The following is a 23,710-nucleotide window of genomic DNA, read 5'->3' as shown; positions in this document are numbered from 1 at the left end:
TAAGTGCATACGTCCGTCCGTTCGTCCATCCATCCATCCGTCCGTCCGTCCATCCATCCATGCATCCATCAATCCATCCATCAATCAATCCATCCATCCATCCTTCCATGTGGCTCTTATGAATAAAGAATAGAGTCATTAAAAACAGGGCACAGGCATGTTTTTATTATTCGGCAAATAAAACAACAAACATTTTAGGAGCAAATTTATTTTACAGCATAAATTAAATTATGTACAAAATTCAAGTCGATTTATAACATAATACGTATGATGTATATACATTTATGTAATTACAGTGACTTTGTTTAATGAGCATGTGCGCTGTATGAAAGGAGAGCACATAAAGATGCAATAAGAGAAATACCTGTACTCATTTGAATATAACGAAACAAGAACATCGGTCTGTAATACAAATAATAATAATAATAATAAGTCTTTTTTTCGTGAAAATTCAGTTAAGATGGAAAGTGTCATCCCTGATTAGCCTGTGCGATATGAACGTGCTAATCTGGTAAGACACTAAACGCACTTACATTAAACCCGTTTTCAAAGAGCAAGATTCATTTGCATTTAATGCAAGAAAACAGTTTTAGTTTAATTACACTTGACACGATACAATAAAACAACAATCACATGAAGTACGATGACTGAAATGTTAATGGTTATTACTCATTAACTCATTATAACCTTTTAACAAAATTGCATGAGGGCAAGGTTTGACCACATTGACAAATGACAGACGAGTATACATGTTTTGCAAAAAAAGGAAAGAAAACAACCCGAACCGTAATGAATTAAACAATATGCTTGATCTACTATATTGTTCATGCATTAGGCTCGTACAAAATGTTGTGCTGGAATTTCACTGGCATGGAATCGCTTCGGCCAAGAACCACGTGGCCATTCTGGACGCTCGCCATACTGTCCGCAAGTCTTCTGCTATAGCGCTTTCCAGACGACAACAGACGTTTCTTAGATTTATCATTCCTCGAGTCGCTGTTGTTCGTACTTGCGGAAATAGTCGACGTGGATTCTAAAATGATGGAACAGGCGCATGTAAAACGAAGTCTTGTTGTTATTACATTATTGAGTCATCCATCAGTAAATAAAACACTATCAGCAATACGATAAGCAGGGTATAAAGAAACTCCTACATGAAATCTTTACACACTTGTTAATAAGTAACATATTTTGAACAAATTTGTATGTGAAATGAAATTATGTCAAATGGCTGAAGTCCTGACGCACTCAACATAAACACAATACATGTACACGTATTTTCTTGTGTAGAAACGTATCAAAAGACAGGGCACAGCTGAATAATTACACACGTCCAATATATAAACCAAAGCAATATTTTTTTACTTTAAAGTAAAAGAAATAATATCGCCGATTGTCTCTGACCTGATGAGCTATAGAAAACAGTTGGTTCCGCCTGCTTGTTTCGCATGCGCAACAGAGCTGCGAAGTAGATTAGCAGGGCAGCGAAGCACAGCAGAGCGATCCCCACGGATGCCACGAGCCAGTAAAAAGTGGGCGTATTGTTTTCAGTGTCGTCCGTGAATGCGTCACTTCCGGTGTGCCCTGTAAAAGATTTATGTTATGAAAATCGTCATACAACATAATATCTTTAATTTAATTATAATCATATATTATTAAATACAAGCGGTATAAATATTTTCTTTTCCATATATTTTCTAATCGACAAAGAATTAAAAACATGGGCTGAAACAAACTTATGTCATTCATGCTTAAAAAAGAGGATTAGCATGGCCCTAAGGCTCGCACCTAATGTCAAAATACACAAATGATCGAACCTCAGACTTGGTGATACTGTTGTTTTTTTGATAGGATACGGTTTAAACATTGGACTAAATATGGTCAAAAAGAACATTCTGACGAAGTAAATACAATAATGAGGCATTTATAGTGTTTATCAGAGCTATCTTAGAATCGATCTGATGACAAAGTTTCAAACCCCAATCGACCCTAACTTAAACTTGACCAATATATCGTCATGAATAAATGGAAATTAATAGTTAGTGATGCTAAAATATGAAATATAATTAGATGCTTACAGTACTTACGCAGAACAAAACTCTCTTGGTTAGGAAGACTCCGTATCTTTGGAATTAACAACTCTGAATAAAATAGTAAATATATATTGGTTTTATATACATTTAAAATATGTTTAATTGAATATTGTGTACTGAGTACTAAATGAATGCTTTCTTATTCAATATTTCGAACAGAGCTTAAAGGGACCTTTTCACGTTTTGGTAAATTGACAAAATAACTTTTTTTTTCAGTTTCGCAAAGGTTCGTTGTAGTTATGATATTTGTGAGGATACAGTTATACTGAACATTTACCATGCTCTATAATATTCATTATATGCATCTTTTTGACGATTTAAAAACCTGAAAGTTATAAAGCGGTGCAACGCGAAATGATTGAATAATTTGGAGAGTTCTGTTGTTGTCGTTATATTTTGTGATACTACGAGGATTGCTTATATAGAGTATAAAAACATCACCCATGAGCAGGGATGGCCGAGTTATCTAAGCGATAGACTTTTACTCGAGGGTCAGTGGTTCGAGCCCTGTTGAGGGTTACATTTTTCTTGTTTAAATTTTATTCTTGTCTTTTTACTGGTGCTGTTACATCCAATGTTTAAATTTATCAACATAAATAATTTAATAACAAATTCAATACATAACACAATCTGTGAAAAGGTTATATCCCACGCAACCTCATTTTTACATCAGCATTTGTTATTAAATAGCACCGCGTACTAGCTTTGTACACAAACACACAAAACACACAAGCGTTCTTAATGTTTAAAACTGTTATTCGTATCGCCCCAAAACTATACCATGTGCAGTCTCCATGTTTTAATTCATAAAGAGACCTTCACCTATATGTTGAATATATTTTTGAATATAATCACATATTGTTAACCACTAGCTAGATTAAGTAATAGTTTAATACGATACATGTATAAATATAATAGCTTATAAGCAAATGCTTTTTTGATAATAATTTTAACCTTGTGATATCCAATCCTATAATTGGACAAACCGTCCGAATCATTTTCGCTTTATTACTTGAATCTGAAAAGCATCGTTAGAAAGTCTATTTTCGTCGTATCTGTTCTTATTTTCGGCCTACCTTTTTGGGCCGCGTGAAATACGCTGAACTTGAACCCGCTAAACTCGAACATTGTGTCCGACACGAATTGAAGATCAAGATGCGAAGTTTCGGATATGTACGGTTCCGGACACACGTTACCGCAGTACTTTGCAATTGGAATCGTAGGGCTGAAATCGCAATTGCATAACTATGTAACATTTAAATACTGTCATGTGAATGTGGTGTTCAACGCCATGTGATCAAACACAGTATATGATAGAATGTGATCAAATGCGGTGGTACGTATACTATAAGGTCATAATTTTTTAAAATTTGTTTAACGTGAACGTAAGAAAAATAACCAAAAAAAAAACACAAAAAAACATTGTAACGCATGTTGACCCGTCAACTTATCAATATGATTATACATTAAAAAAAAGGACATTTTTTTTTAATTGAAAATGAAGCTTACAAAATCTTTTTGTCATGAAACATGTACATTAAATAAGTACTATTTTTAAACTCATTACCTCAGAAGTTTAATTACCAGCTTTTAAAACTGTTTTACTTTCCCATACATTTGTATGTCTATCTTTGATTCTAAACTTTTATATTCAAATACTGAAATAATTATATTCACACGAGAATGAATTCTGATAAAACATGTCCTATACGTTATACTTGGTAAAACATGTTCAAAGCTCAATTGAAATAATTATTGTTTGGATGTTCTACATTAACATGATCCAAGAAACACATGCATATATTAAACATTTGGTTCAAAAATAGGATATCTTTGCCAATCACAAAAAGTATGTCACTGTTGTGTTACTGAAAACAGCATTAAATACCATGTTATCGGCCACACCGGTCGTTGTCATGTTTCCGTATAAACCGTTCAATATCATGCAATCAAAACTCGGTTAAATGTCATGTTCCTTGTCACAACATTAAATGTCATGTTAACAAACGAGTATATTATCCAGATTTTATCCTGTCACATGCCTTTAAATCAGCCCAATAACCAGGTAACCTAATATCCCAAAAGATATTAGGCTAGATGACCACGTGACCTCGAATATCCGTCAGTTGCTCTCCGCGCATGCGCACGCCTGTATTATTTTCTATTAATAAAATATACTTGTTTTCAATTATAAAAGCAACAAAATACATGTAAAGCACTGTTTATTTAAACATTATTATTTTAACAGCATAATTTCGTCCTTGTGTATTGAAATAATAACGATTGACTCGATTTCTCATTCGGTACCCCTCGCAGATTATCATAATCGGACTCGGGAGAAATACGGGTTGAAAGTAGTCCGCCCTCGTGATACCATTCTAAGAATGTTACAACAACAAAAACAATAACAACGATGGCGTCCATAATTCCTGTAGAGTTTGTACTTGCTCTGGCTTCAGAGCATAGAAAATCCCCATTTTCATCTTTGCAAAATGTAAACAACTCGCAAAACCGGCCATGTTTGTTTTCACTATGTAATTTTGATTCGCGTAGGCCCGCGTAGGTAGACCGCAATACCGCTTCCGAAATGTGTATTCATACTATCTCCTTCGAGGTACTTATCCGATGTTTGACGGAAAGGGCCGAGAATGTGCGATTGTCGATTTCTGTGTTGTTTAACAAGATGGAAGCTAGCCTAAGCGTTTTTGCATGACGTGACGTAACAATGTTTTTGTTCGCGCGTGTTTTTTCCCATATTAAACATTTAAACACAAAATACTCGAAAACTAGATATTTTAGAAACATTTCAACGAATGTGACAGGATAAATAGAAAAAGAGGTTGGTGACGTGGATGGAGAATGATTATCTGGCTCGTCGGAGGATCTTATCGGGTTCGCCGAGCCGAACTTCCTCCGATTTGCCAGATAACCATTCTCCATCCACGTCACCAACCTATTATTCTCTATATTTCGGACATGTATACGGACGGATAGTGGTAAAATATAATCACCTCCTTGTTTAGCAACAGGCGACCAAGAAAACATTAAACAGTCTCGTGACAGAGCGTTGATCAAACCAATCCCATAACCAAAACATTTCAATATTGGACAATTTTCTGTAGGGCAGGACAATGCCACGCAAATACACAACGTATAAATATGTTTATAGGGAAATAGGAAAGATGTTTATCATTATTCAAAAATACACTTACCGTAAACAAAGAGATTTACCGTAGTTTAATATACTGTACACATAATATTTTATTATAGTAGTGGTAATGGTTTATATAACATGGGACATTTATTGCAATTTTTCCATATGAAGTCGTCTGTAGTACGGAAGTATTGCCAGATAGACAAAACAATTATGGTAAATGTCAACAAATTAACCAGAAGGGATCGTCCGTAAAGGAAGTAATTATCATCGCACCGGATTAACCTTTTAAATCCAGTCAATATATTTCCATTTAGTGGCACTATTTCTGTTTGAAATACAGTTAATAAGATCATATGTCGACGAAAAACGGATTCCTACTACACTATATTTGCTATTGTATGAGATATTAAAGGCATGTGCAAGAACTTCATTAAACAAACTATAAATACAAAAAGATATTTGATGGAACTCTAAGTAAAAAAAAAATGGATGATCAGAACCCTAAGGCACATGCCGAAATATGTGTCAAACATAAACAAGAAGAAAATGTTTTAAAAGCGCGATCACACTTTTAAGAAAATAGTTACAAAAATGAAGACCCACACGATAAACCTTTTTCATTGTTTTATATATTTCGTTGTATTATTGATTCATACTGTAGCTCTGTTACAAGCTGTTTGCAATACACCCGTTTTGCAATAATTATATTGTAGAAAATAATAAAACATTACAAAATGTGTATGGAAAGTGATTTAAACCAAGTTCGTACTGAAGTGAAAAAAACAGAAATGCAAGTACTTTATTGCAAAACGGGCAATAAGACACCGCAAACCGTTTTACACTAAAATTATTGCATATCTGGTTTTTTCTTCACTTCAGTGCGAACTTGTTTGAAATTACGGTTTATGTACATTTTGTAACGTTTAATCATATTTATAATGAAATATATCATTTTCGACGATTTCGTTTTTTTGTCTACAATTATACTTATGTCTCATTTTGAGAACAAAAAGCCTTTTATACGACGGTTATTAAGACATAGTTTTCACAGTTTCCAATCAATGTGGATCAATTCGTACATGTGTGATTCGTATATTGCAAAACGGGTTTATTCTTAAACGGATTGTTATAAAAATTACAATTTGCAGTGAGACACTTTAAACCGTTTTGCAATACAAGTATTGAAAAACGGTATGTTATGCAAATTTCAAATTTTAATCAGACACTAAAAGCCGTTTTGCATTTTTTTTAGGCAAAACGGGTTTATTGCAAAACGGGTTGTTATGAAATTTCAAATTGACATTAAGACACTCCTTGGAAAGCTGTTTTGCAATAAATTTGTTGCAAAAGTTTTTTTTTGCAAAACGAGTTGTAACAGAGCTCTTTAATTCCGATGTATACATTTATTAAATTAAAGCATTTAATACCAAATTTAAAACCAGACAATTTATGTGAACCAGCCCCTTTAACAATGACTGTATGCAATAAGCATTAGACTTTCAGATTAGTACAAACGTCCCAATCGATGTGCTTTGTGTAAACATAAATGAGCCGTGCTCTGTGAAAAGGGGGTTTAATGCATGTGCATAAAGTGTCATTACATATTAGCCTGTGCAATCCGCACAGGTTAATAAGAGACGACACTTTCCGTCTAAACTTGACTTATGCTAAGAGACTTTGTTCAAACAAAAACTATTATAATAGCTTAAAGTTTCGTCCCTGATTGGCCTGTGCGGACTGCACAGATTAATCTGGGATGACACTTTACGCACAGGCATTAAAACACGTTTTCACAGAGCAAAGCCCAAAAATTAATTACACAAAGATCTGAACAAAACTCCTCAGTCCAACTCAAGTTAGAAATTGTGTTAAGGCTATAAAGAACATTATTAAAGCTTTTTTTACAGACGCTTTATTGGTACCAGACAAACAGTCAATGGCGTATACTTTTTTGTTCTATAAATCGTTTAATTAAAAAAAACATGTGCCTAAGAATCCTTATTTCACTCACACCAGAATGGTGGGATCTGTTTTGCCACATGTTTACAATGAAGCCCGTGACAGGCAAAAACGATATAAATTCTAGATTTCATCATGAACAATACATATAATATATTAAACTAAAAATCTGCTATGTGAAGTATAAGAGATCATTACGAACACGTGACACAACTGATTCCCGCCCAATGCAATAGAGCTAACCGGTAATCGATGTGGGTCAGGTGTCGTCATAGATTAGCCTATGCAGTCCGCAAAGGCTAATCAGGGAAGACACTTTCCGCCGCAGTGGAATTTTTCGTTTAAAGGAAGTATCTTATGAGCGAAAATCCAGTTTCGGTGGAAAATGTCGTCCCTGATTAGCCTGCACTGATTGCATCGACTAATCTAGGACGACACTGTATGCACATGCATGAAGCCCCTTTTTCTTTTAGCGCTGCTCATTTCAAAACTTACTTGCTCTCCTTTATCTGCAGATAGTCGTGCTCGCATTGGTTCGAGTTCTCGATCTCCATGTGGTGACAGACAAGCGCCCAGTGGCCGCTACGCGCCGGAAGTTCCCAAGTCTGGTCCTCCAACTTCATGTACTTTCCAAGGACGCTAAATCGTGGTTGTATAACGTCACCATCCTTGACGATAGTCGCGTCTGCTCCTGCACATTGAACACCATTACATTTAATTGAACCTTGCATTTTGTAAGCTTGATAAGTTCGTTGTGTACAAAGATCGCTAAGGGAGGTTCCACTGTCCTTAGCTGAATTGTAAACTTTCGCAAATAATAATCATAGCAAGAAAAAATATTATTTAAAAATTGCCTTTCGCAGGATTCGAGCCGGGACTGCTGGAAAAAAATCCAACACTCTACCGCTGGCCCATTTAAGCTGTTGAAATTACGCTCGTATGAAATCACACTCGTATAAAAATACACTCGTAGGAAATTACACTCGTAGGAAATTACACTCGTATTTAAATGTTATGTTCGTAATAGACGTATTATCCAGATTATCGATGAAAACCTTCACAAACAATTGTTTATTTACCGGATTTAATTGATGAATCGTTATTATTTATAAACAACCGGATATTTGTTTAAAGTTTTTTTTACTTATTCTTGTCAGGAACGTTATTCAGAATGTTTGAACATATTAACATTCTTCTCTATATCTATGGCATTCTTTGAAATTTTTTATTTTGACAAACAGTGAACAAGTTCCTCAACGCAATAACATTTGCTTAAAGCGGGTATATACGATTTTGTCAAATATTATGAATTTATATAAAATGTGTAAAAAACTAATTTTATATATATTTCAATATAAATTAAAATAAAAGTTAAGAAGAACATGTGTCGAAAAATGCGAAATAAGCCAGATATTTAATTCTCAAATTGAAAACGGCTGTACAGCCGAATTCGCAAGCATGTATATCATACATGTACAATGTGAATCTAAATTTAGTTTAATGGGTTATTTGAATTTCTGCAACGATATCTATTCATACGACACACGAACACTAACTCCAATCCTAATACAAAAACGAATACTTCGGTTATTGTAGGAAAATATGTTCGTCACAATCGGCTCGGGCCGCTAATTTGTCTTTGCTGCATGTTATGAAATTTGGCTTTAATGTATAATTTTTCTTGTCTATTTTGCGTAATTGTAACATATTTTATCAATATATTACAAATAAACACATATACGATCTTGTCAAATATTTATTTATTAATATAAAATGTGTAAAAACTTATTATACATATATTTCAATATAAACTAAAATAAAAGTTAAAAAGAACATGTGTCGAAAAATGCTAAATAAGCCAGATATTTAATTCTGAAATCGAAAAAGGCTGTACAGCCGAATTCGCCAGCATGTATATCATGCATGTACGATGTGAATCTAAATTTAGTTTAACGGTTCATTTGAAATTCCTGCAGCGATATCGCTTCATACGACACACGAACACTTACTAAAAAGACGAATGCATCGGTTATTGTAGGAAAATAATTACGAATTATCTTCGTCACAATCGGCTCGGGGCGCTAATTTGTATTTGCTGTATTTTATGAAATTCGTCTTAAATGTATCATTTTTCTTGCATATTGTGTGTTATTATAACATATTTGTATCAATATTTTACAATTCAGCACATATAAAAATCGTATATACCCGCTTTAAATATCGTTGTTCATCCGAAAACTTAACACGAGCTGGACAAAGGAAGCACTACCAGCCAACGATCTTATAAGATGTAACAAGAATAACGTTCTATATTTCTGAGTAGCAAACATATTAAAGTGTCGTGGTGTTTGATTGATGATAAACCCATTTATGCCTAGTGGACTCTCCCATCCTTCTAAATTAGATCAATTTATTTCCAAAATTAGGGATGTCTAGTATATTTATTTCTATATTTATACTATTTTTTACAGAAAATCTTTTAAGAAAACAGCGTAGACCCTGGTGAGACGCCGCATCATGCGGCGTCTCATCTGGGTCTACGCTGTTTGCCAATGCCCTTTTCCTAGACGCTAGGCATAAATGGGTAAAACAAATTTAATTATGTTCTTTGCTTGCTAAAAACGCACACTTGTTTTAAGTACTTGTTTTAAGTACAAAAACGCTGTAAACGATTTCCCAGGAAAACATTTATGGTTATTAACATTTTATATAATCAATAAGAGTTTTACTTATGCTTGAAGAAAATGATGGCTTACCTAATGCGGAATAAATCCAAATGAACAGAAAAAACACATGGAACCCGAATCGTATCACCATTTTCATCATGCTCAGAAATAGTCACGACGCAATGCTCCAAATAACGTCTAATGGTGGAAATTGTACACACTACAAGATGCAAAATAACGCTTTCTTTTAGACGATTATGTGGTTATTTGCAAGAACTACGTACCATGATATCAGCTTTAAATGGACTCTTTCACAGATTGGGACATTTTTTTAGTCATGAAATGACTAAATTGTAAGGTGGAAATATCAACAATTTAGAGCTCCTCAAAAAAGACTTATCATACTAAACACAAAATAAACAGAAAAAATTGCCCCTAAAGACTGGGGTTCCTTTGGATATGAAAGGCTATGACGATATTTTTCGACCATCCGTTATGTGATGAGTACGAATGTATTTAATATTTGATTTCATTTATCCACGCTTTGTTCCATTTTTAACGAAAAGAACATACTAATTCCAAATAATCAGTATCGAATCGTTTTGCTTTTGTAATGTTTTTTGACTTTAACAATATTTAATGATCATTACTGATAAACAAAACTGAATTTTCATGATGATTCAACGTCATTTTCCTTTCTCATGTGCAGCGCTCTTTCGAATTTGTGAAAATAAGTTAAAAACAACGATTTTTATAATCTGTGATCAAGTTCCTTTAACAACTTGCTTTGTCGATAACGAGGAATTAATGACACTTGAAATGTCGCGTGCCGTAATTAATCCACTTTGAACGTGAGTTTTGTTGTAATTAACATTTATGATATGGATATGGAAATGTACGATTATGTTTTCTGCGTCGTGTTACGTTCAATGTAGAGCGCTTGAGACTCGATACACGTTTCTAATGATTGCTGTAAATGAGGCCCATTCGCACTTGAGGCTGCATTATGTGAGGACGATTCCATGTCCATTTTGGCATGGGCGTGTACTGCGAGTGTGTGTGTGTGTGTGTGTGTGTGTGTGTGTGTGTGTGTGTGTGTGTGTGTGTGTGTGTGTGTGTGTGTGTGTGTGTGTGTGTGTGTGTGTGTGTGTGTGTGTGTGTGTGTGTGTGTGTGTGTGCGTGCGTGTGTGTGTGTGTGTGTGTGTGTGTGTGTGTGTGTGTGTGTGTGTGTGTGTGTGTGTGTGTGTGTGTGTGTGTGTGTGTGTGTGTGTGTGTGTGTGTTTGTGTGTGTGTGTGTATGTGTGTGTGTATGTGTGTGTGTGTGTGTGTGTGTGTGTGTGTGTGTGTGTGTGTGTGTGTGTGTGTGTGTGTGTGTGTGTGTGTGTGTGTGTGTGTGTGTGTGTTTGTGTGTGTGTGTGTGTGTGTGTGTGTGTTTGTGAGCGAGGGGGGGGGGGTGGAGTTCTCGGAAGGAATCCCACCGGTATCCTTACAACCAAGCAGATCAAGCGTGCGTGCGTGTGTGTGTTAGGATTTAAACGAGATCGAATAGGTGAATAACGCGTGTATATATCAACCGGACAGCCCACATAAGCTATTACGGTCCCAATGACAATTGGCATCTTTTGTTTTAGAAAGTGAAGCATTCATTTTATGGGTAAACACAACATTCTTTTAGATGTTTTTTAAAATAAATATTTGTCTCAAACACATGCCTGTATGTCAGTTACTGCCATACATTTCATTTTGATCTGAAATTCATGAGCGTTAGAAACTTTTACACCACATTTTCCTTGCCAGTTGTATGCGTTTAAAACCACGGGTGGTTTACGTGTGGCTATGATTTGATAATTAGGAAAAACACCATTTTGAAAGAGAAATAATCAAATTATAACGAAAAATCAACATTTGTTTTCACTATCAAATATATATATCTCAACAAACTCACTCCGGAAACACGTTATAGCCCCGATACCGACAATGGAATACTACATTCATGATTGAGGTGGTTTCTGACGTAAAGTTTATATATTCTATTTTAGATTGTAAAGTGCCTATTCGTTATTCGCTGTCGAGTTTTATAAATATAAAATATGTTTTGTCAACACATTTCGCTTTTTTTTAAATCGGTGAATGCAGTGCTATTGAACCGAAGATTTATTAATCCATACGTATTTATAGAAAAACACATAATAACAACCCATTTGAAAACGTGATGACCTATTTAAGTTGTGGCATGGTGGAAATTTTAACAGATAATCGATGTATTTTGCCTGCGTGACGAGCAAATTTCCATCCAATGAAATCGCTTACAACATCAAACCATTTCTTTGAACATTTGTGAGTTGCTCCATGCACAGAAACACTGGCTTTTGTCGATCTAATAGATAACGTGGTTTTTGCCAAAAGAGATGGAGCCAATGCCAAGGAGGTGGCGCTAATGACAGGAGGTGGCGCCATCCATCTATCCATGTTTCAAGTTTCATGAAAAAATATGAAGAACTTTTATTAAAGTTATCGCAGGATCCAGAACAGTGTGACAGACTGACGGACTGACAGACACACAGAGCGCAAACCATAAGGGGACAATAAAACATGCATTCACTTGTGTGTTACATACGCAAAATGATTCCGTGCGTACACGGGTAAGGATACACATGCAGTTAACAATAATTTACCGGTATTAATATTCACACGTGATACGTTGAAACGCTTTGCTGGTACGAGTAATGTTTATAATTTTTACATATTCAAATGTTAAATTCAGTTTGCGGTATATATTGGCTAAAGGCATGTCAATAAATATTTTCTAAAGGCTTGTCAATACAAAACGTACCTTGAAGTGGAAGCTGCATTTTTTATTTTATGCACGACCCATCAACCGCTGTCTCTAGAACATAATGGAAAGGGTTGTTCCGACCTGTGGTGGTAATAGACCGGAAATTTAACTTGCATAATGCAATCAAGATATGACTAAAGTAGGTTATTTGGACGGAAAACGAAGGTATCTTAACTATGAATTCGGTCAATGATATCAAACTCGTTGAAACTTGGACAATGCTTTCATTTACTGACACAATAACACTATGGACTGGTTGATTAGCATTCATATCGAAGGGCAAATATGCTAGTATACTTACCAAATCAAAAACAAAAACACTTGGGCCGTGCTCTGTAAAAGGGGGTTCAATGCAATGTGCGTTAAGCGTCGTCCCAGAATAGCCTGTTCAGTCTGTACTGGCTAATCAGGGACGACACTTTCATCTTTTATGTTATTTTTCGTTTAAAAAAAGTCTCTTCTTAGCAAAAATCAAGTTTATGCGGAAAGTGTCGTCCCTGATTAGCCTGTACGAAATGCACAAGCTAATCTGGTACGACACTTTATGCACATGCATTAAACCCCCTTTTCACAGAGCATGGGTCATTTACTTAAAGATCAATACTAATTTCAATAAGCAATACATCATGTTTTAGTACATTTATTATTACCAGAAGATGTAAACACGTTACTAGTTTCTTAGAAATTTCTCTTTATTTAAATCAAACTTAAAAGAAACTTGATTAAAACACCATAGTACTCTTTTATTGGATATACAAATACTTCAGACCAACTCGAGTGTGCTTAAATGCCATACGTTGTTCATGAATAAACAGTATCTTCGTAATAACAAGCGATGTTGGGCTCGATATTCTGCTTTTTCGGTAATACACAACTTGGCGTAATGGAAAACTCTGAAAATGTCCAACGATTTGTAAAAGAATCCCAACGATTTTCTTTAAAATCCGGTTATGATGAGTTGCTGTTGTTTAATGCCCAAACCCTTGGATTAACAATCCTTCGTCCTTATTAAAAAACAACGTTTCTTATGTATCACCCATATATCCTATATGAGGCATAAACTATGTTATATTGTTCTTAACACACTGCTATTTGTGTGTAAATATTACATGATAATATTACCCCGATGAAAGAAACACTTGTTAGAAATATTTATTCCGTTTCAATTCTTTTCTTATACCTTTTGTATTGTGCATTTATATGAATGATGTACTTGCCTAAATAAATGTATATGTTTAAACTTACTCCGTCTCCGTGCGTATGCTAGTATGCGAACAAGGTGACGTTTAACTAGTTGTGTTCGAATACGTTCCGGAAATGTATCGAATAAGCAAATGTATTTCGATAGAAGGATATTGGTGTCGTAAGATGTCGTATGGTGTTAATGATAATCTGTTTTGCAGAATTTCTTATTTTAAAATACACGTCAATATAGAAATCAATGTAATGCAATGCCGAACACATCATTTAGCAGACACCACTTTTCATATGTAGGAATATCGCTTTTGCGGTTGTAGATCTACCGGTAGTTGTCATTTAATGTATATGGTTTATTTTTGTGTTCTTTCTGCTTTATTACGACCTCAACAGCTACGGTATTCATTCAAACTGTGTGAATTGATTGCAGAAATATTAGTCGGATGAATTGTTGTGTTTATAACATATGACTTGGGAATAGTGAAACATTTTTATTTTAATTCCTAAAATAAAAGAGCGACCAATATGTGTTCATCTTCTTTTATGATGAAGCCATGTGGATTAATACATTTTATACGTTTGGAAAAATATTATTGACACCTTAAAAAATCTCAAAATGTACGATGAAGTACGATGTTTTTCGTTGTTATTGGTCGTATAGAATGTATAAAAACTCGATTACCTAACATTTCTGTTGTGTTATGCATGTTATTACTGATGTTTGTTTTCGATCAAGACACATTAGTATCCTAAAGGTTGCAAACTACCGAAATCTTGCCAGTTTGAAATTAAATCAGTGAATATAGATAGTTTTGATACAAGTAGAAATTTAGCAGATTTAAAATAAATGCATACATTTAGGTTGTGTATTTCCAAAACAATTAAAAAAAGACAGTGGCCCTTTTTTAAATTTCTTTTTTCACATATTATGTGTATGTATTATCTATGGACAAATTAAAAAAATGAAAAAAAATCAACAAAACTTGCGTAACACCCATATCGCTGACTTACATATCTCAAATCGGTCGTTGCATATTTGAATGTCTCAATAAAGATAGCTGTCCAAAAATAAACACACTCGAAATGACTGGGTTCAATATACAACATTTTAAAGAGCATAGATTAAGAGGACAACTCCATTCACATTTAAACGCGACTTGGCTGTCAGTTGATGCAGAACTGCTATAAACTCGCAGATTATATCAACACATATCAATATACTGATAGCATGCCATTGTGTCGCCATTGTGCATCGGTATTTTTTTAAGAAAAGCGAGTGATTTAAAAGTTCAGTGGACTATACTATTGTGAATCTGGCACAGTCGTGTTAAATTGACGAATAAACCGGAAGAAAATACAACTCGTGTACACAAGTATGCTGTTCGTTATATAAAACTACGAAGATACTAGCATAGTTTATTGTGTTCTACGGGGAAAAAACATTTTGCATTATCACAAATCACTTCTGAAACGGGAAACATATTAATACTGTGCTGAATAAGACGTTATAAAACCACGGCGTAATACTCTTTAAGTTTAATGACGGACATAAAAACCTACTCCGTGGATTGAAACAACAGCAGCCAAAGCCGCCTCAGCAAAATACATATATAACAATCTAAATAACGACTGCTTGAACATATTCCTTCAAGAAAAGGACGTGAGTAACTTAATATAATGTAACGTTTTGGTTAAATGTATGAACTATGTTCGGATGTAAACTCCAGCTTGTTGCGGTAGATCCGATTTCTCAGATTAGGTTTCATTCGAATTGAAATTGTATACGCAGTAAGGACTGACATGTTTGTGTGCTTGTATTCAGAAAACATTACCAGACTCATGTAACACGTCGTTATTAGTTATTGGGTGCATTTGTCTTTATCAACGTTTTTAACATTTTTTGCACAATATTTACATGCAGGAATACCAGCTAATAATGAGGCACTTACAGTATGTCTAGCAATTTGTGTTTACATGTTCATACACACAATCCAGTGTAAATATAGGCAACAGGCGATATCGTTGAATTGATACCCCCGCCAAATAAATGTTATGTTACCGACGGGCGGACTGACAAAAGGACGAACAACGCTAATTCTCCGTCATTAGCGGAGGATAACAACAGAAACGTCAAACAAATCTATTTTGGCATTCACGATGTTGTAAGAGATTAACTTCTCGAGGATGTCTTATGAAAGATCGATTTAACAATAAGTTACAAGTACATTTTGTAGTGAAAAGCTTTGATGACCTGTGTGTTTTCTATTATAAGGATCTTGCAAAAAGATCCATTTTCTATAATTAATACTTATACAAAAGGTTTATTATTCTAAATAACTGTCACTTATGTCGACATGTACACACTTTTGAACTTAAACGCCAAATACATACTCGTATTTCTTATCAACATGTCCATCCTAGATCATTATCTTCTCGTCATTTGTGTATTCAGGCAATAGGGAGCAGTTTTATTCGACACCGAGACCACAATAGCGATTCTCATGAAGTCCTCTCGTCACAGGCGCACCGCTCACAAAATGGCGCGCGTTGCATTGTGGGCAGTGCTCGTTTTCCTCGTGGCGCTATTCGTCAGCTACTTCCTCGATTCGAACATACCGGAAGACATACCGGAAACTTGGAAGGTCCGCTTCATGGATGCCGCTATGCGCACGTATAAATGTTTGGTAAGAGAAATCTGATGGAATGTTAGATATCAGTAAATGTTAGGTCATTGGCATTCTAGTTGTTAAATTTCGCCTTATTCGCCGTCGATCGTCAGAAAAGTTCTTTGTGCTACTACCTTTTTTATTATTTAATACCACCTTTAAATGTTGTTTTACTTAAAAAATGAATATCAATTTGATGTGAAGCATGTGAATCTCAAATCAGCCAGCAAAACTGTGTGAACAACTAAAGAATCTACTATGGACTAAATTTTTAAAATGGTTCTAATAATAAATATAAAGTTTGAAAAAAGTCTTTAATTTACAATACACAATTACATTTTCATAAAAAAATCTGACAACTTAAAACGCATGCCGTCAATAAAAGTATATTTAGTAACTTTATTTACAGATCCAATTCTTAACACGAGTGAAGTTGACGGACTACTTTTCACCGTTTGACCGGAAGCTGTCAGACTGGTTCGTCCTGTTTCAGATGACTGGTCAGCCATGGGGAATGGCCCTTACAGTTGACCAGAAGCTTAAGGTATTATAATAACATACTTTCAATTTATATTGTATAAAAATATTGAGACTCGCTAAACGGGGTTTAAAGCATGTGCGTAAAGTGTCGTCCCTGATTAGCCGTGTATTCCGCACAGTCAAATTAGGAACGACACTTTCCGCCGGAAATGGGTTTTCGCTAAGAAGAGACTTCTGTAAAGGAAAAATACCATACAAGCGGAAAGTGTCGTCAATGATAAGCCTGTGCGATGCACGCCGGGTAATCTTCGACGACACTTTACGCACATATATTAAGACCCCTTATCCAGAGCGATGCTTAATTAATGTATAGTCCCCTATGGGCCAGAAAAGCGGTTAAATCCCCTTTCTGGCTTTTCCCATTTTACCAAAGTCAGCTATTTGTTTCATGATTAAAAACAAGACAAATACAAAAACATGTACATAGCATAAATAATACGCAAACATTATTAACGTATTGTATTGCGCTTCATAATTACACATTGGAATTTAGACGAAAACTTGTAAATAATAAACATTTCTGTTCAAGAACTTTTAAACAATCAGAATGTAATATTAACGTAAATAAAAAATGCAGAAAAACAGCACTCTTATATCTTAGTGATATTATTATATGCATCTCCACTGTTAGGTTAATATAAGATCGATATTAGCGACGGCGAGCTCAGCCGGGTTTCCCACGATACGGTTTGTATTCTTATTGTATACCGAATACAGTTGAAGGTAGGAAGGGCATATAGCGGATATGTTTGTTCTATATTATCTTCATACATTGAGTAATTTCGAAATAAAACGGTAGATATGCATTAAATAAATCGAAATAATTCGGCGCAAAAATAAACCGGCTGCCTTTAAAATCAAAGTCATACTATGTGGTTTAAGTTCAGCACACATCCTATGTGGATATGGTGATGCGATCGACTTTAGTGACAACAGTTGATGAACGTTTTCAGATAAACGACACGGTGATTGCGGGTGTCCGGGTGGTCATCTACGAGCCCGTGTCGACATTCCACTCCAATGAACGCCCGGCGCTTGTCTTCCTGCACGGCGGAGGCTGGAGCACGCTCTCATGTCGGTGAGTCACAGCGGCCATCGACGTATTTGGGCCTCGTTCTCGCAGAACGGGGGTTTTCAGCCATTAGAGTCTCGCTCTGATAGAACCGGGTTTAATTATATGTGCGTAAAGTGTCGTCTCAGTGTAACCTGTCACAATAATCACACTTACTGGTACTATCTGGATGAGTTGTCATGTTTTTATTTCTGTTAAAATGCCCGGCTGTCTACCGCTATGTGTTAGTAAAATTATATATGGAGCTAATATTTATATTTGTAAGCCTTACAGTAGTTTTGAAGAATGGCCACTTAAATAGTGTTATATCGCACACACTTCTTAACCTTTAAAAGAGATCTTCGACTTGAACTGCTTGAATATGGTTGCGGTGCACTCGTAAAACACTTTCGTGTATGCAGCGGCTTCGTTGGCCTTGAAATATACGTAGTCTATATTAACATTATTATAACATGCAATATGTATTGCTTCACACAGAATCGATAATACTGACGCAGTTAATATGAGCTCTCGGAACACGGGGGTCCATGTATATGCGGAAAGTGGTGTCCCAGAGTTGCCTGTGAGTCCTCTAAGGCTAATCAAATGCTAATCAGAACGACACTTTCCTTCAAGACACGATTTTTGTTGATAAGATACTTTCTATAAACGTTAATTCCATATAAGTACCGCACTGGTTAATCTTGGAAGACACTTCAGGCACATTCACCGAGGATCGTTTCTCAGAGCAAGGCTCATGCAATTTTAGTGCTATACGATCTCAATACGACCTCAGTACGATCTCAATACGATCCCAGTAAGATCTCAATACGATATCAATACGATATCAATACGATATCATATACAATCTCAATACAATCTCATAATCAGGACTGCAGCTGTTTAATCTACCGGTAATAAGGTGCTCATATCTTCTGGTCATAGGATGATGGAATACAACAAGTATTTAGAGTGACAATGGGACAATATAATTCGAATTTGTATTTATCTTTATGTTGTATCAGTTATATAAATTTAACAAATGCACAATATCAGTATCGTCTATATAAAAATGGCCAAGATGGCACTGGAGAAACGTTTTTGATCATATTTAATTGAACGATCGCCAATATTGCTCTAATGTATTCGCACGAATATGATTGTATGCATTTTATAACAATAAATATCTGCAGACAGTCTGTACATCCATAAACGTTTGGCAAACTATGGAAACATTAGTACGTAAATATGAAAACAACAAAAACACAACTTAATGCTGGACGCGTGCGTTGAAAATGTCAAGAAACAACTATAGCTACATCTACACTAAACCCTTTGTATACACAAGCATTGACTCCACAGTTATGCCATATTTCTGTTACATGTTTATACTAAGTTTCCTTTTATGTTTTTACAATCAAACGTTCAACAAAAGTGCATATTGATATACATATAGTCAGTAAAATGAATATATTGAAGACGCATTACTACAACTCATGGGATTATAGTGGTTAATGCAATGTACATTGTTTAGAAGAAGTGAAAATAAAAGCACACACAGTTGCAAAGCACATGCATGAGTCAGATGTTTTATTCGTATTTGTATCACGCGAAGCTGGCGTTCGTGCTCATTCTCATGTGCATGTGAATCATGTTGCACTCTTTTAAACTGTACGCGACGACATGTAAGTCATGTATATCACCTTTTGTATTGTCTCAAGTGTTTTTTAGATTAAAAAATAGTAAAGAGGTTATATCATTATAACTTTTTTATTTGAATGCAAACAAGTGACAACAAGTAACATCAGAAGACTCATGGACCCTTATTGTTTTTGTCAACAACATATGATATAATATACTATACAATATTTTCTGGCTGTGGCTGTCGTATTGAAATATGTAATAAATAAATGAGCCTCGCTCTGTGAAAACGGCTTTTATGCATGTGCGTAAAGTGTAGTCTCAGATTAGCCTGTGGAGTCCGCAAAGGCTATTCAGGGACGACACTTTCCGACTCAACTTGATTTTTGCCAAGACGAGACTTTCTTGGAACGAAACATGTCATAAATGCGAAAAGTATCGTCCCTGATTAGCCTGTGCGGACTGCACAGGCTTATCTGGGACGACACTTAACGCACATGCATTAAACCTATTTTCCGTCGATCACGTCCAATTAATGTTTGATAAAGGTTTCGCACGTTCACTGATTTCAGATAGCTACGACCCGCTAGTACGGAAGATAGCCCGAGATAGCGGCGTGGTGATAATCTCAGTCAAGTGAGTGCTTTATCTGTTCACACCTTCTAGATAAGTCCGTTTGACATCTGTCCGTGCACTCGTCCGAATGACAGACGTCAGTGCCCGCTATAATGTTCGGCCAACGAACTTTCTGGGCGATTATTAACTTAGTAGTTTGTTCATATGTCCGTGCAATCGTCCGAAGGACATACGTCAGTGTCCGAAGGAATGTTCGGTAACGAACTACCGGTATTTTATAACTAAATAGTTGTGCTATATGTCCGGTCACTCGTTCGAACGACGGACGTCAGTGCCCGAAGGAATGTTCAGACAACGTTCTTCCATATCTCGTCCTAACAGTTTATCATACTCACCAATCTTGCAATTTTAAATCGCATACCAGTACATAAATTTGTATCAAGTAGGCTCATTAGATATTGGAAATGAGAATACAATGAAACGTGGCTTGAAATAACGGGTGGTCGAACAAATTTTATTCAAATGCACAAGTCTAGAAATTGTTTGGTAATTTATTATCTGAAAGACTTAATTTGTGTTGATGAATGCACAATTTATTGCAAAGAAAGTCCATTAATTATAAACTTTTTATAATCATAGTTCTTGAATAATGACAAAAAATATCAAGAAATCGAATGCAATAAAATTATGAGCGACAAGGTAGTAGCTAGCATAGTATTATATGAGTCGCGTTCTTAGAAAACTGGGCATAATGGGTGTGCATAAAGTGTCGTCCCAGATTAGCCTGTGCAGTCCGCACAGGCTAATCAGGGACGACACTTTCCGCTTTTATGGTATTTTTCGTTTAAAGGAAGTCTCTTCTACATGAAAATCTAGTTAAGGCGGAAAGTGTCGTCCCTGATTAGCCTGTGCGGACTGCACATGCTAATCTGGGACGACACTTTACGCACGTGCATTAAACCCAGTTTACTCAGAACGCGACTTATATACAAACAGTCCAAAGAGTAAATATGAATGTCCCCAAACTCAACAGTGTTACTTTGACCGTATCACAGTTATGATTATTGACCCACATTGAGAATGCGGTTAACGCTAAATGTGAAAGTTGAGCTGAACATGTACAGCAGAGAATGTTGGCTATATCAGCGAGTCAAGGTTATAAACGGTAACATTTGAGATCAGATACACATAACGTTGTTGATTTTGCTCCTAGTACGTTAATTGCATTAAACACGGTCGAGGATCGGCGTAATTAATTACAGATTACACCAACTTAATTAATTTATTAATTAAAATTATTATACAAAATTACAGATTTATTCGAGCCTGTTTCTGTGACATCTGGACATGTGCGTAAAGAATCGTCCCAGATTAGCATGTGCAGTCCACACAGGCTAATCAGGGGCTACTCTTGTCGCTTTAATGGATTATGTCGTTTAATGGACGTCTCTTGTGATCAAAAATCCAGGTTAGGCGAAAAGTATCGTCCCTGATTAGCTTGTGAGAACCGCAAATGCTAATGTCATTACCTGGGACGACACCTTAAGGACATGCATTGCACTCAGTTTTACCATAACGCTACTCATTTTAAAACGATAGCAATAGTAGAACAATCACTTTAACAGTTGTCATTTGTTAACAATAGCTTATTGGCTGGTGTCAAAGAAAATGAATCAAAGTTTACAGTCGTTTCATAAAAATTCGACTTAAAGTTGTTTTAATTAACCCATTTATGCCTAGCGTCCTGAAAAAAGGACATTGCAAACAGCGTAGACCCAGATGAGACGCCGCATAATGCGGCGTCTCATCTGGGTCTGCGCTGTTTGCTTAAAGGAATTTCTGTAAGAAATATTCTAATTATAGAAATAAATATATTAGACATCCCTTATTTTGGAAATACATTGATCCAATTTAGAAGGATGGGAGAGTCCACCAGGCATTAATGGGTTAACACCGGTTATTTTCAAGATGACGCATGCATGCATTATAATCTTGTTATAAATTAATAGTAAACCCCCATCAAATGCAGCACGCAGATAGATAATACTAAAATAATACTAAAAGGCATGCATCATTTCAGTTATCGACAGAGTCCAGAATATCCATATCCTGTTCCGCTTGATGACTGTCTAAGCGTCGTGAATCACGTGATCAGTAACCCTGCCAACTTTCGGGTTGATCCAAATCGCATCGCAGTTGGGGGCGACAGCTGCGGCGGCAATATGGCGGCGTCCATCGCTCTGCGCCTCCGGGACAAGCTCGCCATGCAGATATTGGTGGTTCCCGCGCTACAGTTCCTCAACTTCCGGACGACGGCTTTTATCGAAAATACTCCGTACTTTCATGACAGTATAAACAGTAAAGACTCGTTGGTATTCGTGACGAACTATTTAGGAGTGTCACCCAATTATTATAAATATTTTCTTGTAAATAATCATACGACAAGATCTCTGAAACTATCTCACATGGCCGCGCGGATCGACCAACGGACGTGGATGCGACGTGATTTAGTAAGAAACAAGCATCTCCTGGACAAAAGCGCCGCTGACTTGGGCATCGGATATGACTACCTAGCGGACATGATCGAAGAACACATCACGGACCCGTATTTTGCGCCGCTGATGGCTGATGACGTCATGTTACGGCATACGTCAGAAGCTTACATTGTCACATGCGGGCTATGACTTTATTCGTGACGACGGCGTCATGTACGCGGAGAGGTTAAAATCCGTCCATAATCGTGTCACACACAAACACTACCCGACGGGATTTCACAACGCGTGGTTCTTCCCGCATGGACCTTTGAGATTACAAGTCGGTGAAAGCATAGTTTCCGACCTCGTGAAGCACCTCGCGAGTAGGCTGTGAGTTATGTTTAAAATGAATACATGTACAGTGAGGATGGTTGTGAAAGTGTTTTATCTGCTTAATAATTCTATACAAGATGCCATAATATCACTTTGAAGACTTGATGTTATATAATGTCGTTATATTCTGTGATTCACTTGTGTGACAAGACTGTCCAGCAATAATTGCTAGGTTTTATAACAGTATAGTGTTAGCTCTGTGTTTTAACGCGAAACTGAAATGCATGATCGGGATCTTGTTAAAATAGACTTACGTCAGTATTAAATTATGTAGTGAGATTAACACAACATTGCAGTTCTAGTGATATTGATAGGAAAGAAATGGATATATATTATTTATGCACTTTTTGTTTGCAACAGCCAAATATCTTTGTTGCTTGTTTTGTTTTATTTGAGATACGGAAGTTATTGCGATAGATTAAATCCTTATACATGACGTAATAAATTAAAAACAACATTTT

The 23,710-nt window shown here is 35.9% G+C and overlaps 1 protein-coding gene, 1 long non-coding RNA gene and 1 pseudogene across 4 annotated transcripts in view; 2 read left to right on the top strand and 1 right to left on the bottom strand.

Annotated features, from left to right (window-relative positions):
- Positions 1–9,480, top strand: part of LOC127849924 (uncharacterized) — a 14,427-nt gene extending 4,947 nt beyond the window's left edge. The window contains exon 3 of the long non-coding RNA XR_008034968.1: positions 7,725–9,480. This is a non-coding gene — a long non-coding RNA (uncharacterized LOC127849924). The remainder of the gene's footprint in view (positions 1–7,724) is intronic.
- Positions 199–16,406, bottom strand: LOC127849849 (uncharacterized). Of its 3 annotated transcripts, none has more exons than XM_052382604.1 (8): positions 16,300–16,406; positions 12,709–12,792; positions 9,966–10,095; positions 7,705–7,900; positions 3,170–3,318; positions 2,079–2,141; positions 1,405–1,584; positions 199–1,033 (listed from the first exon to the last, which is right to left on the bottom strand). In XM_052382604.1, the coding sequence occupies exons 3-8, from the start codon at positions 10,033–10,035 to the stop codon at positions 825–827; spliced, it is 867 nt and encodes a 288-aa protein (XP_052238564.1). In that variant the 5' UTR covers positions 10,036–10,095; positions 12,709–12,792; positions 16,300–16,406; the 3' UTR covers positions 199–824. The 3 variants fall into 3 exon arrangements, with proteins under 3 accessions (XP_052238564.1, XP_052238578.1, XP_052238571.1); XM_052382618.1 differs by having other exon boundaries at positions 2,088–2,141; XM_052382611.1 differs by having other exon boundaries at positions 12,709–12,762.
- LOC127851721 (neutral cholesterol ester hydrolase 1-like) lies at positions 14,985–23,710 on the top strand (annotated as a pseudogene).

Source organism: Dreissena polymorpha, chromosome 1 (assembly GCF_020536995.1).
Source record: "Dreissena polymorpha isolate Duluth1 chromosome 1, UMN_Dpol_1.0, whole genome shotgun sequence".
Taxonomy (NCBI): Eukaryota; Metazoa; Mollusca; class Bivalvia; order Myida; family Dreissenidae; genus Dreissena; species Dreissena polymorpha.
The sequence above is the reverse complement of the archived record's forward strand: the minus strand, read 5'-3'. Positions and strand labels throughout refer to the sequence as shown.

Excerpts from the sequence above, each read along its gene's own strand:
- LOC127849849 (XM_052382604.1), bottom strand. The coding sequence starts at position 10,035 with ATGATGAAAATGGTGATACGATTCGGGTTCCATGTGTTTTTTCTGTTC. Across the intron at positions 2,142-3,169 it reads ATTTCACGCGGCCCAAAAAG|AGTTGTTAATTCCAAAGATA; the intron begins GTAGGCCGAAAA and ends TATTTTATTCAG. Across the intron at positions 1,034-1,404 it reads TGTTTTCTATAGCTCATCAG|AATCCACGTCGACTATTTCC; the intron begins GTCAGAGACAAT and ends CCATCATTTTAG.